General features: G+C 50.8%; 1 protein-coding gene and 1 long non-coding RNA gene across 4 annotated transcripts; both read right to left on the minus strand.

The window, feature by feature from the left end:
- Nucleotides 1-309: 309 nt before the first annotated feature.
- On the minus strand, nucleotides 310-7,708 carry LOC115289953. Its single transcript, XR_003907894.1, has 2 exons — nucleotides 1,250-7,708; nucleotides 310-794 (listed from the first exon to the last, which is right to left on the minus strand). It is a non-coding gene; the product is annotated as an uncharacterized LOC115289953 (long non-coding RNA).
- Nucleotides 7,709-9,552: 1,844 nt separating this feature from the next.
- On the minus strand, nucleotides 9,553-12,085 carry EGR3 (early growth response 3). Of its 3 annotated transcripts, XM_029937549.1 has the most exons (3): nucleotides 11,894-11,982; nucleotides 11,413-11,465; nucleotides 9,553-10,599 (listed from the first exon to the last, which is right to left on the minus strand). In XM_029937549.1, the coding sequence occupies exons 2-3, from the start codon at nucleotides 11,450-11,452 to the stop codon at nucleotides 9,590-9,592; spliced, it is 1,050 nt and encodes a 349-aa protein (XP_029793409.1). In that variant the 5' UTR covers nucleotides 11,453-11,465; nucleotides 11,894-11,982; the 3' UTR covers nucleotides 9,553-9,589. The 3 variants fall into 3 exon arrangements, with proteins under 3 accessions (XP_029793409.1, XP_029793401.1, XP_029793416.1); XM_029937541.1 differs by lacking the exon at nucleotides 11,413-11,465 and having other exon boundaries at nucleotides 11,894-12,085; XM_029937556.1 differs by lacking the exon at nucleotides 11,413-11,465 and having other exon boundaries at nucleotides 11,922-11,999.
- Nucleotides 12,086-12,091: the final 6 nt, after the last annotated feature.

Genomic DNA, 12,091 nt, shown 5'->3' on the forward strand with positions numbered 1-12,091 from the left:
CAGGTGCCCCTTAGGTGTCTATCAGGAACCACCATCACAGGATATTGAAACCATCTGCTTATGTGTCTGCCTCTCCCCCTGACAGAATGGAAGATCTTCAAGGGCAGGGGTGTTAATGTTCACCCTCATATGCCTGTAACTCCTCCTAGCCCCACGGACAGGCATGCACCTGACTGCATACAGTTTTGCTAAATTAGTAGATGAACGAATGAAATGGGAAGAAGCTCTGGAGGATGCCAAGTTGCCAGGAAAAGACAGACACTGAGGCGGGGTGGGGCTTTTGGAAAGACGTGACATGGAAGACCAATAAAAGGAGGAAGGAAGAAATTTCTCTTTTGCAAATGAAATTGCCTAGACAAATCTATAGCTATAATGCCACAGCACCAGGATTTGCAGTAATCCAGGAACATGGAGCTCATGGTGAAGTACACAGTGGATCAAGTGGTTTTGGGAATGTCCCATCTTGTACATTCAAGGCTTGGGGTCGGGGTGAGACTGTGACCATATTGGAGGAACCTGGCCATCAACCAGCTCTTTGCCAAGGCAGGAAACATGGCCAACCCAGCCACAGATGAAGGAGGAAGCTGGCTTCACAGGAGCGACTTCTGAGAGATGAGGCCAAGGGAGAGTCCCATTCTGCAACTGGGCAGCGGGAAGAGACATCCATCTTATTGGGGACCTGGCAGTAAGGCAAATGTCAACAGGAAGAGAAAAAGTTTTCAGGCTGGGATTCTTGAAGGAGGCAGTTCTTTCTTTCCTTGGCCAAGTCGGGGTTTAGGAATCATCACTGGTCTCTGAGAGGACATAAAAATAAGGTTAAGAAGACCACCATTAGGGGAATTAAGAAGCCAGGTGCAGGGAGGGGGAGTGTTGAAGGCAGAGAGGAGAGGCAGCCTAAGCAGAGGTAGAGGGCCTGGCAGCCCCATAGATATCCTGCTCTCTCCCCTTATTGCTGTGGCTGACCCCTTTCCTCACTTATTTCTAGCCACCCTGGCTCCATGTGGCTCCTTGAATATCTCTAGAATACGGCCACCAGGACCTTATGCTTGCTGTCTTTTCCTGCCCAGATGTCCACATGGCTACCTCTGGCACTTCCTGCATCTGTACAAAGGGCCCCTCCTAGTGAGGCCACCCTGGATTGCCCCCTACATAACTGTAACCCCCTCCCCAGCACTTCTCATTCCAATTACTCTGTAGTGTTTTTCTCTATAGCACATATCACAATCCAACATATGTGTTTGTTTTTTACCTGCTTCTGCCCTGGAGAAGGGAAGCTTTGTGAATGGAAGGATTTTTTGTTCACTGCTATATCCCTGAACAAATAATTACTAAATAAATGAAGCAATCAGCAGCTTTCCATGGGACCTCCCACTGATAGTCTGGACTTGAGATCTTGACTCTTCCTGTATTGGATGCGACCTTGGAGAAAGTCACAGAACCTCTGGAGGCCTCTCTCTCTTTTTTAGTCTGAAAAAGAGAGTGTTAGGCTCAGTGGCCTCTTAAGGTCCTTTGTGACTGTACAAATGCAGGGGAACCCACCCAAGGGGATGGGACGAGGTAAGGGCCCTGATGTCCATGCTTCTCTCATAGAACATCATTGTCATTAAAGCCCTGGATGGTGCTTCTGCTCCCAAACTAAGGTTGGGCAGGGGCAGTTCCATCAGCCCTGGGGCTGGAAGCTGAGAACTGGCCAGAAGGCTGAGGTCAAGGATGGATGACTAAGAACAAGCCCCAGATCCAGGGAGAGGGACAGATGGGAGGAACTGGGGCTGCTGTGTTTTATTTAAATCCCTGATAAGGATCAGGAAGCAAGCAACAGCCCAATGACACATTAATTAACTTTGCAGATGATACTGCATCAGGAAGGTGTTACATCCACCCATCTAAATGAGAGAGACAAGAGGACCTGGGATGGGGTCAGGAGCCAGCCAGGAAGTGGCAACAATGAACAGCAGCTGTGGCTGGGAGTGAACAGGACTTGTGTCCTCTGAGCGGATTGGGGTGGGGTTGAGAGGATTCATTTTCAGAATACAGATGTCCAGTGGAGGGCTGGAGTTGGTGGTGGGTGGTGAAGACATAAAGGTTCCCTTGGCTATATTTGAATTTGTGTACAGATCCCTGGTGGAGACAGAGCCTTCATTCATGCGTCTGTGTTTGAGGATGGGGAAAGGGGACAGGGCAAGGGACAAAGAAGATAAGTAACATTTATGGAGCACCCACAATGAACCAGGCATCATATACATTGCCTCATTTGACTCTACAACAGCAAAGTTAAGACAGGAGGAGACTGAGGTTGAGAGAGACTAAGAAACTTGTCTCACACTGTAAGCCAGTGGCGGAGTTGAGATTCAGATCTAAGATGGAGGTGGAGATTCCAAAGCGGGCTCAGGGCCCTGAGGGAAAAGCTGAGTAGCTGCTGGGTTATCACAGCACCTCTCAATGTTCGGGATGGAGACCTGGGTAAGAACAAGGGCCTCAAAGGAGACTTTTCTTAGTGCTCTTGGGTCATACAGCGCTGGAAGTTTTCTGCTTTCTTGCTCAGATGGCCTGACCTTCCTAAGCAGTGAGGAGAAGGGAACAAGGAGGAATGGAAGAACTTTAGGCACCTAGACAAACTGGAGGAGCAAAACACTGAGGAGTAGAAAGTGTGAGAGCTCTTGCAGTGTGTGCTTGAGAAGAAGCCAATGTGCCTGGAGGCCCAGTTCTGTTCTGGTCACTAAGCTCTCTTTGGTGGAGACAGGGATCTGATGTATCTGGGTGGGCAGCCACCCCAGAGAATACAGGTCCACAGACAAGGGTAACTTTCCCTGTGGAGGGTTGGGGTGTCCCCAGCCTCTGTAGTGTCAGCGATGTCTTTTCCTCCAGGGAGTTGAAGGGTGGGAGCATTCCTCAGATATAACTAGGAACTCAGTGGGTAACTCAAATAGGAAATCAAGTCAGCTGCTGACTGTGTCAGAAAAGAGCAGTCTGTCTCTGGTCAGGTCATGATGCCTCTGTGAAGGGCCCAAGGTAAAGATGGCCGCAGGCCCTGGGTGGGCCTCACAGGGAGGGCCAGCCTGAAGGATTAGTGATCACACTCCATGGAAAATGAGCAGGATCCAGAGAACATCACTGGGGGCAATGACAGGATGGGACACTTGTAGAATCTTAGAGGCACCCAGGAACGGACGAAGGAGGAGACTGTAACCAGAGGGTGGGTTGCTTAAGGTCCATGAGAAGCATTATAAGGCCCAGAGAGTGACTTCCTTTGTCTTTTGTACAGGACCGTGAGAGCAGAGTAAGATATCAGGAAACCAGGAAAGCCCCATGTGTTGGTCCTAAGAGAATGTGTAGGAGCCTTCCTGGAGACAAGGCCAAGATGCAGGCTAGGCAACATTAAACAAACCGTACAGTGGCCAAATTCCCACCCAACCTAGAAGTGAGAACTTTTTGTTCAGTAGCCAGCACCGTCTAGAACCTCATGTTGTCTACTTCTTCTTGGTTGTGGTTTTGGCTATGTTCTGTTTGCATTAGCTCCTTAGTAAGATTGCTCAGAAACCTTTCTTCTAGCCATATGCATGTTTTCTAGAAGGGAAGAAATAGTGTTTACACACCCAGGTCAGTGGGCAGATGAGCACCGTTCCCCCAGTGGCCAGCAGAGGTGGTGGCAGGGACTGTCCCGATTCCAGAAGCCCAATGAAGTAGCCATGATGAGGATGGGGAATGAGGATCCTAGGCAACGAGTCAGGGTCTCGTCCCTTCCTGCCTGGGCATGGGCATGTCAGAGACTTTAGTGCAAGGTGGGGAAAGCCTCATCACACTGCCCCCAACCTTGGCCCACCTTTGTTCTTTCAGAGGCTGTGAAAATGACCAATTGTTGAAAATATGAGAGATGGGGTAGAAAGGAACCTTCAAGCAAAATGAGTGGTGAAGTTTCAACAGCTGGGATGCTGGAAGAAGCTGACAAGACCAGACATGTTCCTGGCCTCTGTGGAGACTGATGGAGTGACTGTTCACAGTGGTGTCCCAGGGTCTGGTGTGGGCACGGGGCTCTGAGATTCACTTGACTCTTTCCTCTTCCTCTTGAGACCTCATTCCTCCCTGTGCACAAAGAGTGGGCTTTCTAAAAACGGACCACTTGGGACAGATTTAAGATTATGACCTATTTTGAAAACCCTAAGGCACCTTTTAGAAAGTCATTTTCCCCAGTCATTAAGATTTTGCCAGTGTGACTTCTAGTCTTTGGGACACACAGAGGACTCCTACTTTCCCTATGCTTATTATTCCACGACACCAGGGGAGCCAATCAAGGCCAAGAAAGTGCAGCTCACAACCCCCTCACCTATGGCAGGCAAATTCTGGATTAGTAAAAGCGGATTAGTAGGGACTGGCCATAAGCTATCACCTTGCTATTATCAGAATCCACCTTGCTATTTCTTTTTATATACTCGAGAATAATACATAGACACACATTTATACACACTCATCACTACTGCCACTACCATTTAAAAACATGCTCCATTCTTTGCCCCCACTTGTCACAAAATATCAGCCTAGTTCGCTGGGTACGGTTTTGCAAAGTCGTTGTCTTCAGTAAGCCACTCCAGAGGTGTGTATATGTATGTGTACGTGTGAGAGAAAGAGAGAGAGAGAGAGAGAGAGAGAGAGAGAGAGAGAGAGAGATGTCTTTTCATTCACCCCTGAACACCTTAGAGGTTACTTTGGAAGGAGTTGTGCTTTTACCTCTTCTACACTTTTATGCTCGATTTTACTCTCAGGCAAAGCTTACATTGATTCCTTCTCATGAAAGCTCCATAGCCAAGCCTTTCCCTCTGCCATCTCCCACTTCATCCCTAAGTTTGAGGGTTGATTTTCCTCTCCCCATATTTACAAAACCCAGGCAGGTTGGGTTGCTGGTGTGATGCTATCTGGGACAGTCTTATCTAGCTACAAAGTATGAATCAGAGATTACACCATACAGGGCTGGTGCCAGCCAGGCGGGCTGCCATATTGTCAAGTAACCCAGTGGCTGAACCAGGTTGTGTTGAGTAATATGCACCAATGGGAAGTGAGTTTATTAATCATGCAGCATAGTACACTGGTGACAAAGTGTAACTCTGAAGGCCTGATGTGATTGGAGAGGGTGCAGGTGGGGCTGGATGCTAATGAAGACACCCAGTGACGCTATCTCCCTCTGATGCATTTGAAAAACACATAGAAATCTGGAAAGGAAATATCTAGTTTAGCATAGAGGTGGATTATATGCTTAATCATTAGGACTTTTCAGCCATCTTGGATGTCTTTTGTTAACAAATGACACCTCCTTGTGGCTGTAATTGCAGCTTGGAATTCTGGAAGTTTCATGAGGTGAGAGAAAGGAATTCAAGATGGCAGCCAGTGACCTGGAATTGTGTGGGTGAGAAAATTTAAGATTCCATACTGCATTCTCTTTATTGATCTCTTACTTCAAAAACATTCTTTTCTTTTCTAAGGCCACAGCCCACCACCTCCACCCTGGTCTGCCCTCAACTTCTTGGAAACTACAGTTAACCAGAAATACCACCCACATTTTTCAGTGTGATGAGCCTGACTGGGTCAGCAAGAGATGTTCCTGTCACTGTATGGTTTCTTCAGGCATGGAGACACCGTCCCCCAGTTGCAACGTGGTGCTACATTTATACAGTCCAGTATCAGACACCGAACCCCTAAGCTTCACTGAGGCAGATGATATGCGAAATACATGACAGAGAAGCCCAAGTGAGTGAGTGTTTTAGAGGGCAAGTAGGAAGAAAGGGCAAAGAAAGGACTGATCTGTCCAAAGAGTGCTCTAGAACAAGCCTGAGGAGGACAGAGGATTCTAAAGACTAATGGGAAATAAGGTGAGGGAGCAGGGTGGAGACGGGGACCCACGAAGAAAGTGAAGGGCATGTATCTCTTTAAGAGAACCAGAGAAAGATCTAGGACTGGCAAATAAACTCAGTTATGAAAGGGGAAGGTTCTGGGGAAGAAAGCTCATCGAGTAAAGGAAGGATCACTTTTATGGGAGACAGACATTATAAGATGTGAGGGGTTAATGCTATATAAAATATTCCCTGTATGTTCTCCAAATCCCACCGGACTGCTGTGTAGTTCACAAGAGCAGCTTTTCCAGCCAAGACCTTCTTTCTCAGGCAGCTACAAACAGTGAGGCCTGGAGAGTCTTGTCCAAGTGGGATTGAAGTTGTATAATTTTTAAATCTGATTTTCCCCAATTATCTGACCACAATAGAGACTCCGATCTCTCTGGTTATCTGGCCAACCTTAGAGAACCCCTGTCAAGTCTCCACCTGTTTTTCAGGCTTCAAAAGCTTTAGCAAGAGCACTACTCAGTGTGGCCATAGCGACTCTACAGGGTCCTGTTCTGCTGCTCCCTGTTACTGAGAAAGAGAGAGAGACAGAGAGAGAGAGAGAAGTAGAGAGAGACAGAGAGAGAGATCATAAACCAGACGGTCCCCTCTTTCCACCCTCAGTACCCATTAGAAACCAGGGAGAAGGGTTCTAGAAGGTTCCAGTCACTAGTTCTGATTCCCATGAGTTTATCTGATCTGCCTAACCTCTCTGGCAGTTTGAGATGGGTGGAGGAGAATCCTTTTCTCCTAGAACCACAGTAAACACTGGACACTGGATTTGAAACACCAGAGTGTGCAAAATTCTGACCAACTTCGAACAATGCCAAATTCCTTGTTTTACATTGAGTTATAGAGCAAGAACAGGAAAGCCAGGCATAGGAACCTACCAAACCAACCATAAGCCAAAAACAAAACGAGACAAAAACCAGGCCAAACCAATACTTTATACTATGAAAACAAGAAATAAAATAAGGAGATTTATAGGCCGGCTGATTGTCAGCAAACACAATATATTTACTGTATTAGCATTTGCTCACAGTGCAAATGGTACAACATTACACCATTTCAATATTTCGGTTTTAAAAATGCTGTTTTCATTAACTATATTATATTGGCATAACAATGTGACAAAGGAGCAAATGAAATATTGGTGAAGAATTTCACCTTTTCACAATATCAAGCATATTTTTTTAACCTTAGTATAAGGTACTATAAATCCAAGAAATAAAAACATCCACAAAATATATTACATCTGGTTTGTCTTTTTCTAAGTACTCAACTTTATACAAAAGTCTTTCAAAAAATATCATTCCCCATAGGTTTTCCTGATTTTTTTCTCTCAGTTCACATAAGTTAGAGTGCATTTTCTTTTGTTGTTTTTTAAAACATGCAGACATATAAAAAAATCTGGATAGCACAACCTTTTGGCAACAAAGTTATTTTCTCTTAGTTTAAGCTTAAATGTCTGAGAACAGTTTTATTAAAACAAAGGAAAACTCGGATGATCATGCAGTAGCATGCATAAACCGGAAGGAGCAAGGAAAAAATATTAAAGGATATTTGATTCCTCCTTCTAGCTTTGAAGTGACCAAAATTTTTGTTTTTTAATAATCATCACATTATAAAAAGTATTCAGCAAAATACTGTCTCTGCAAAGAAAGATTTTATCCTTCAGCTGAAAAAATATGGGCCCTCCTGGCAAACTTCAGTCCTCTTCTCTCTCCTTCTACAAAAAGTCCAAGTACCTGGAAATTCACAAGCCCCCTGCTCTTTGATTTTTTTTTGTCCCTTTCACTAGACTCCTTTTAGTATTATTTATCCACCACCAGAGAAAACAAAAACCAAAAAAACAAAAACAAACCCAAAAAACAAACAACAAAACAAAACAAAAACAAAAACCCGGTGCTTTTTTTTCTTGAAAAAAAAAAAAGTGGGAGACGCATAAAGTGACTTTAAAAACAGACATTCTGTAAACTCCAGACCTTTGTTCCTTCTCTCTGGGCAGCTCAGTGACCACAGGAGAAATAACGCTAAGAGGGAACAGTACATTCAGTCAAGACTGTGCTGGAAGCAGTGTCAGAGAGCAACCTTCCCTACTACTCCATTTCAAAAGAGTCACCCCTATGTGGGGGAAGTGCTGGGGAGGAGCGGTGCCTGAGAAGAGGTGAGGTAGGGCGGGGAGTAGGTGAGACTGGGGTATGGAAAAGATATGCCTCCTTCAGCAACATGAATTAATGCAAAAATATCCATATCTTTGAGGAAAATTTGGACAGAGATGTGTGCATGTGTATATATGTGGGTATATATACATACATATATATGTGCATATCTACATACACCTATGTAGATATAATCTCATCAGTTAAGTTTTTCATAAAAAATAAATCATTTAAAGCTTATATACGTACAAATTCTCTTTATGCCGGTGCACTGCACTGGATAGCCACGTACCTTAGAGATTTTATTGTGTGTATGTATGTTCTATATATGTATATATGTGTGTATATACACCTACATACATAGACCCCCCCCCCCCATGTACATAGATCTGAATTCTACCTGTTGTATCGGGGATGGCAAAGGATGAAGCATGAGCTTATTTCCCATCCATGGGGGCGGGGAGGAGAAACGGGTATGAGTGAGAGAAAACAAAAAGATGGTAAAATGAGGTGGCTGGTTGAGGCCTGCCTTTCTGGAAAAAGATTCTGAAAGAGATGGGAGAAGGCTTAGAAGGGAGTGGAGCGGTAGAAAGGGCAGAGGGCAAACTCAGGAACATAGATTTTAAAAAGTGGGGCTGAGGAAATCTATTTGTTAAAAGGCAGGTTTAGTGATGGCTGCTCCTTCTCCCCGCAGATCAAACTGCCCTGAGGCCTAAGAGGGAAGCGCTCGGAAAAGGAGGGGTGCTGCGGGACTAAACCCTAAACGGCGGTAGCAGCCCCGCGGCGGCGGCATCCAGGCATTTCTGTAAGACGAATTTCCGAGCAGATGGAAGACCGTCTCATCCGGCCACGTGCAGGCCCCCAACCTGGGACATTCCCCCAGCGGCCTGGGGACCCGATGTGGGGAAGAGTTTGGGGTGGACACAGCCCAGCTCAAGAGTCTCACATACACGTGTGTGTGTGTGTGTGTGTGCGCGCGCACACACACACACACACACACACACACACACGCACACACGCACACACACACGCACACACATAACACTCACGCGAGCACGCACACTCGCGCGCATCCCCGCACGCAGGCGCGCGTGCGTGCGGCGGGCAGCAAGCTCTGCGCTTTGGTGCGCTCCTTACCCCCTCCCCCTCTCGGGTCTTCGAGGGGGAACCGAGAAAGACGTAGGGGGACCGTGAGGTGCTTGGGTCGAGCGAGGCTTGGACGGGCCCCGCCTTCAGTTCCCCGCAGGTCCTTGGCGCTGCCCAGCGGCCCCAGGATCAAGGCGATCCGAACTGAACAAAGCGGGCTAGACGCCACCTTTCCGCCCCCACGCCTTGGTTAAGGGGGGATCAGCGAAGGGAGGGCGCCTCCTGCCCTGGCCCCCGACCGTTGGCCGGTGTGAAAGGGTGGAAACGCGGGACATCGAAGGGGAACAAGGGACCTTACGTCCATGGAGAGGCCAGGGCGCGGCCCCTGCGCCTCCGTGGCTAGCTTTCCCGCTGCTTTCAGGTGAGCAGCTGGGAGACACTTGGAGGGGAAAAGTGGGGATCTTGGGGGCCCGAGCCTCAGGCGCAGGTGGTGACCACAGGGGCCAGGGACACGGGGGGTGCCGAGGACGCAGAGGGCGCTCCCCCCTTCTCTGCCTTCTTCTCCTTTTGCTTGAGGTGGATCTTGGCGTGGCGCTTGCGCTCATCGCTGCGCGCAAACTTGCGCCCGCAGAACTCGCAGGCAAAGGGCTTCTCGCCCGTATGCGTGCGGATGTGAGTGGTAAGGTGGTCGCTGCGACTGAAGCTCCGCATGCAAATCCGGCATTGGAAGGGCTTGTGGCCCGTGTGGATGCGCAGGTGCCGGGTCAGCTCGTCCGAGCGGCTGAAACGGCGGTCGCAGCCCTCCGCCGGGCACGCGTGAGGCCGCTCGTGGAGCGGGGTCTTGCTGGGTCGGTTGGGATACTTGCGGGGCCGGATGGGCTTGAGTGTGAGCGGCGGCTGGGGCAGGCTGCCAAAGCCCGGGTGGATCTGCTTGTCTTTGAATGCCTTGATGGTCTCCAGAGGGGTAATAGGGGGCGGATTGACCCGGATGGGGTCCATGCCCTGGAAGGGCTTGTGCTCCGGAATGGAGCCCATGTCGTTGGGATGGTGGTAGAGGTTGTAGTCAGGAATCATGGGGAAGAGATTGCTGTCCAAGGCCGGCTTGGCCGATTGGTAATCCTGGGGGGAGTAGGCGAGCCCAGGGTTGCCCTGGGGGTCGTGGAAAGACACAGGCTCCGAGTAGAGATCACTGCAGTTAGAATAGGGAGGCAGCGCCGGATACATGGCCTCCACGTCGCCCTGCGGTGGCTGCACCATGCTGGCCGTGGAGGTCTGAGTGCTGAGTGCCCCTGAGGCTGGGGGCACTCCCAAGATGCCGGCGCTCATGAGGCTAATGATGTTGTCCTGACACCAGTTGGAAGGGGAGTCGAAGGCGAACTTTCCCAAGTAGGTCACGGTCTTGTTGCCGGGGGCTGGCTGGAAGGAGCCCGAATAAGAGAGTTCCGGGTTGGGCTTCTCGTTGGTCAGACCGATGTCCATCACATTCTCTGCGGAGAGCGGGGAAGAGAGGGGAGGGGTGAGTGAAGCCCAGTCGGCTCCTGGACCCCGGCGCCCGGGTCCCGGCTCAGGTGTAGAGGGTGCGGCCGGGTGGAGTGAACTGCGCATGGGGTTGGAGGAAAGCTGCGCCCCGGCGCAAAGCGGGCGGTGCCGCGCTCCCGGGCGCAACCTGGATACAGCAAAATACTACGGATCGGGGTGTGGAGTGGCTGCCGCACACACACCGCACACGCCGCGCACACACTCACGTACCACACGCACACACGCGCGCGCGCGAGCATTGTTGTTGTTTCCGAGGTGGGGCGGGCAGGTAGCTGCAGCTACAGGTAGTTTCAGACCTGGAGCGCACTGGGCTCTCGCTCTCTAGCGCACACAACTCGGCCTCTTCCCCTAGCCCTGTCCGCGCCGGGACGCCGCGCCTCTCCTGCCCCGACGAAGCCCCCAGTGCGCACCGCGCCCGGGTCGCTGACCCGGAGCGCTCCGACGCTTCGTCCACGGCGCGTAGAGGGGTTCGGTCCGCAAAGGGAGCTCTCCCGCAGCCTCCCAGGGCCCCAGCCTTCTCCAGGCCTGAAGGAGCTTTCGGCTCTTGGAGGAGGGGAAAGCCCAGCTTCAGCTAGTGAGGGTGGAGGGCGGCGGAAAGCCGGCCCGAGTCTCTACGGCGGGAGTGGCCGCTCTTCCCAAGCTCCAAGGCCAAGGGATCGCCCCCCGTGACGGCCCCCGCTCGGGTGGACCCCCTCCCTCCCCCTCCCTCCCCACACCCCCACGGCTTTGCTGAACGCCCCGGAAAGGCAGCGTCGCAGTACCTCTCCCACCGCGGGGACTCCACGCCGCACATGGCTCCATCCCGGGTGGGAGGCTGAGGGAGTAAGGGGGGGGGGGAGAGAGCGCGGGTGAAAGGGACGCTGGGCTCCTCCCGGGAAAGGGGGCGATAGCACCACGCCTTGCGCGCAGCCTGGCGATCGCGCCCCCTAAGTGGAGAACCCCAGAGCCGCTCGCACCTACCTCCCTCTGGTCGGCGGCAGCCCCCACCCGGGAGAACCGAAGCCTCTATCGTGGCGTCGCCAACCAAGCCTTCCCGATCCGGGAGGGCGGGAGGAGTGGGTGGGAAAAGCAACTCGCCCCCCGGAAAATTCCCAGCGCGCCCCCCCATCTCTCCATCCTTCCATCCATCCATCCATCCACCATCCATCCACCCAGCCATCCATCCATCGATAGCTCGTTCCCTCCTCCTCTTCTCTCTCCCTTTCCTTCCTCGCTGCCTCGCCGCCTCCCCGCCGCCCTTACCTGTAGCCATCTGATTGTAATGGGCTACCGAGTCGCTGCTGCCGGAGAAGAGGTTGAGCGCGCTGGGGATCTCCTCAGGGTACAGATTGTCAGGCAGTTGGTTTAGCAAACTGCTCATGGTCGCCGGCAGCTTCTCGGCGAGTTTGCCGGTCATAGCACTCCCGAGCCGCCGCCGCCGCCGCCGCCGCCGCCGCCGCC

The sequence above is a fragment of the Suricata suricatta genome, chromosome 1 (genome assembly GCF_006229205.1).
Source record: "Suricata suricatta isolate VVHF042 chromosome 1, meerkat_22Aug2017_6uvM2_HiC, whole genome shotgun sequence".
NCBI classification, from domain to species: domain Eukaryota; kingdom Metazoa; phylum Chordata; class Mammalia; order Carnivora; family Herpestidae; genus Suricata; species Suricata suricatta.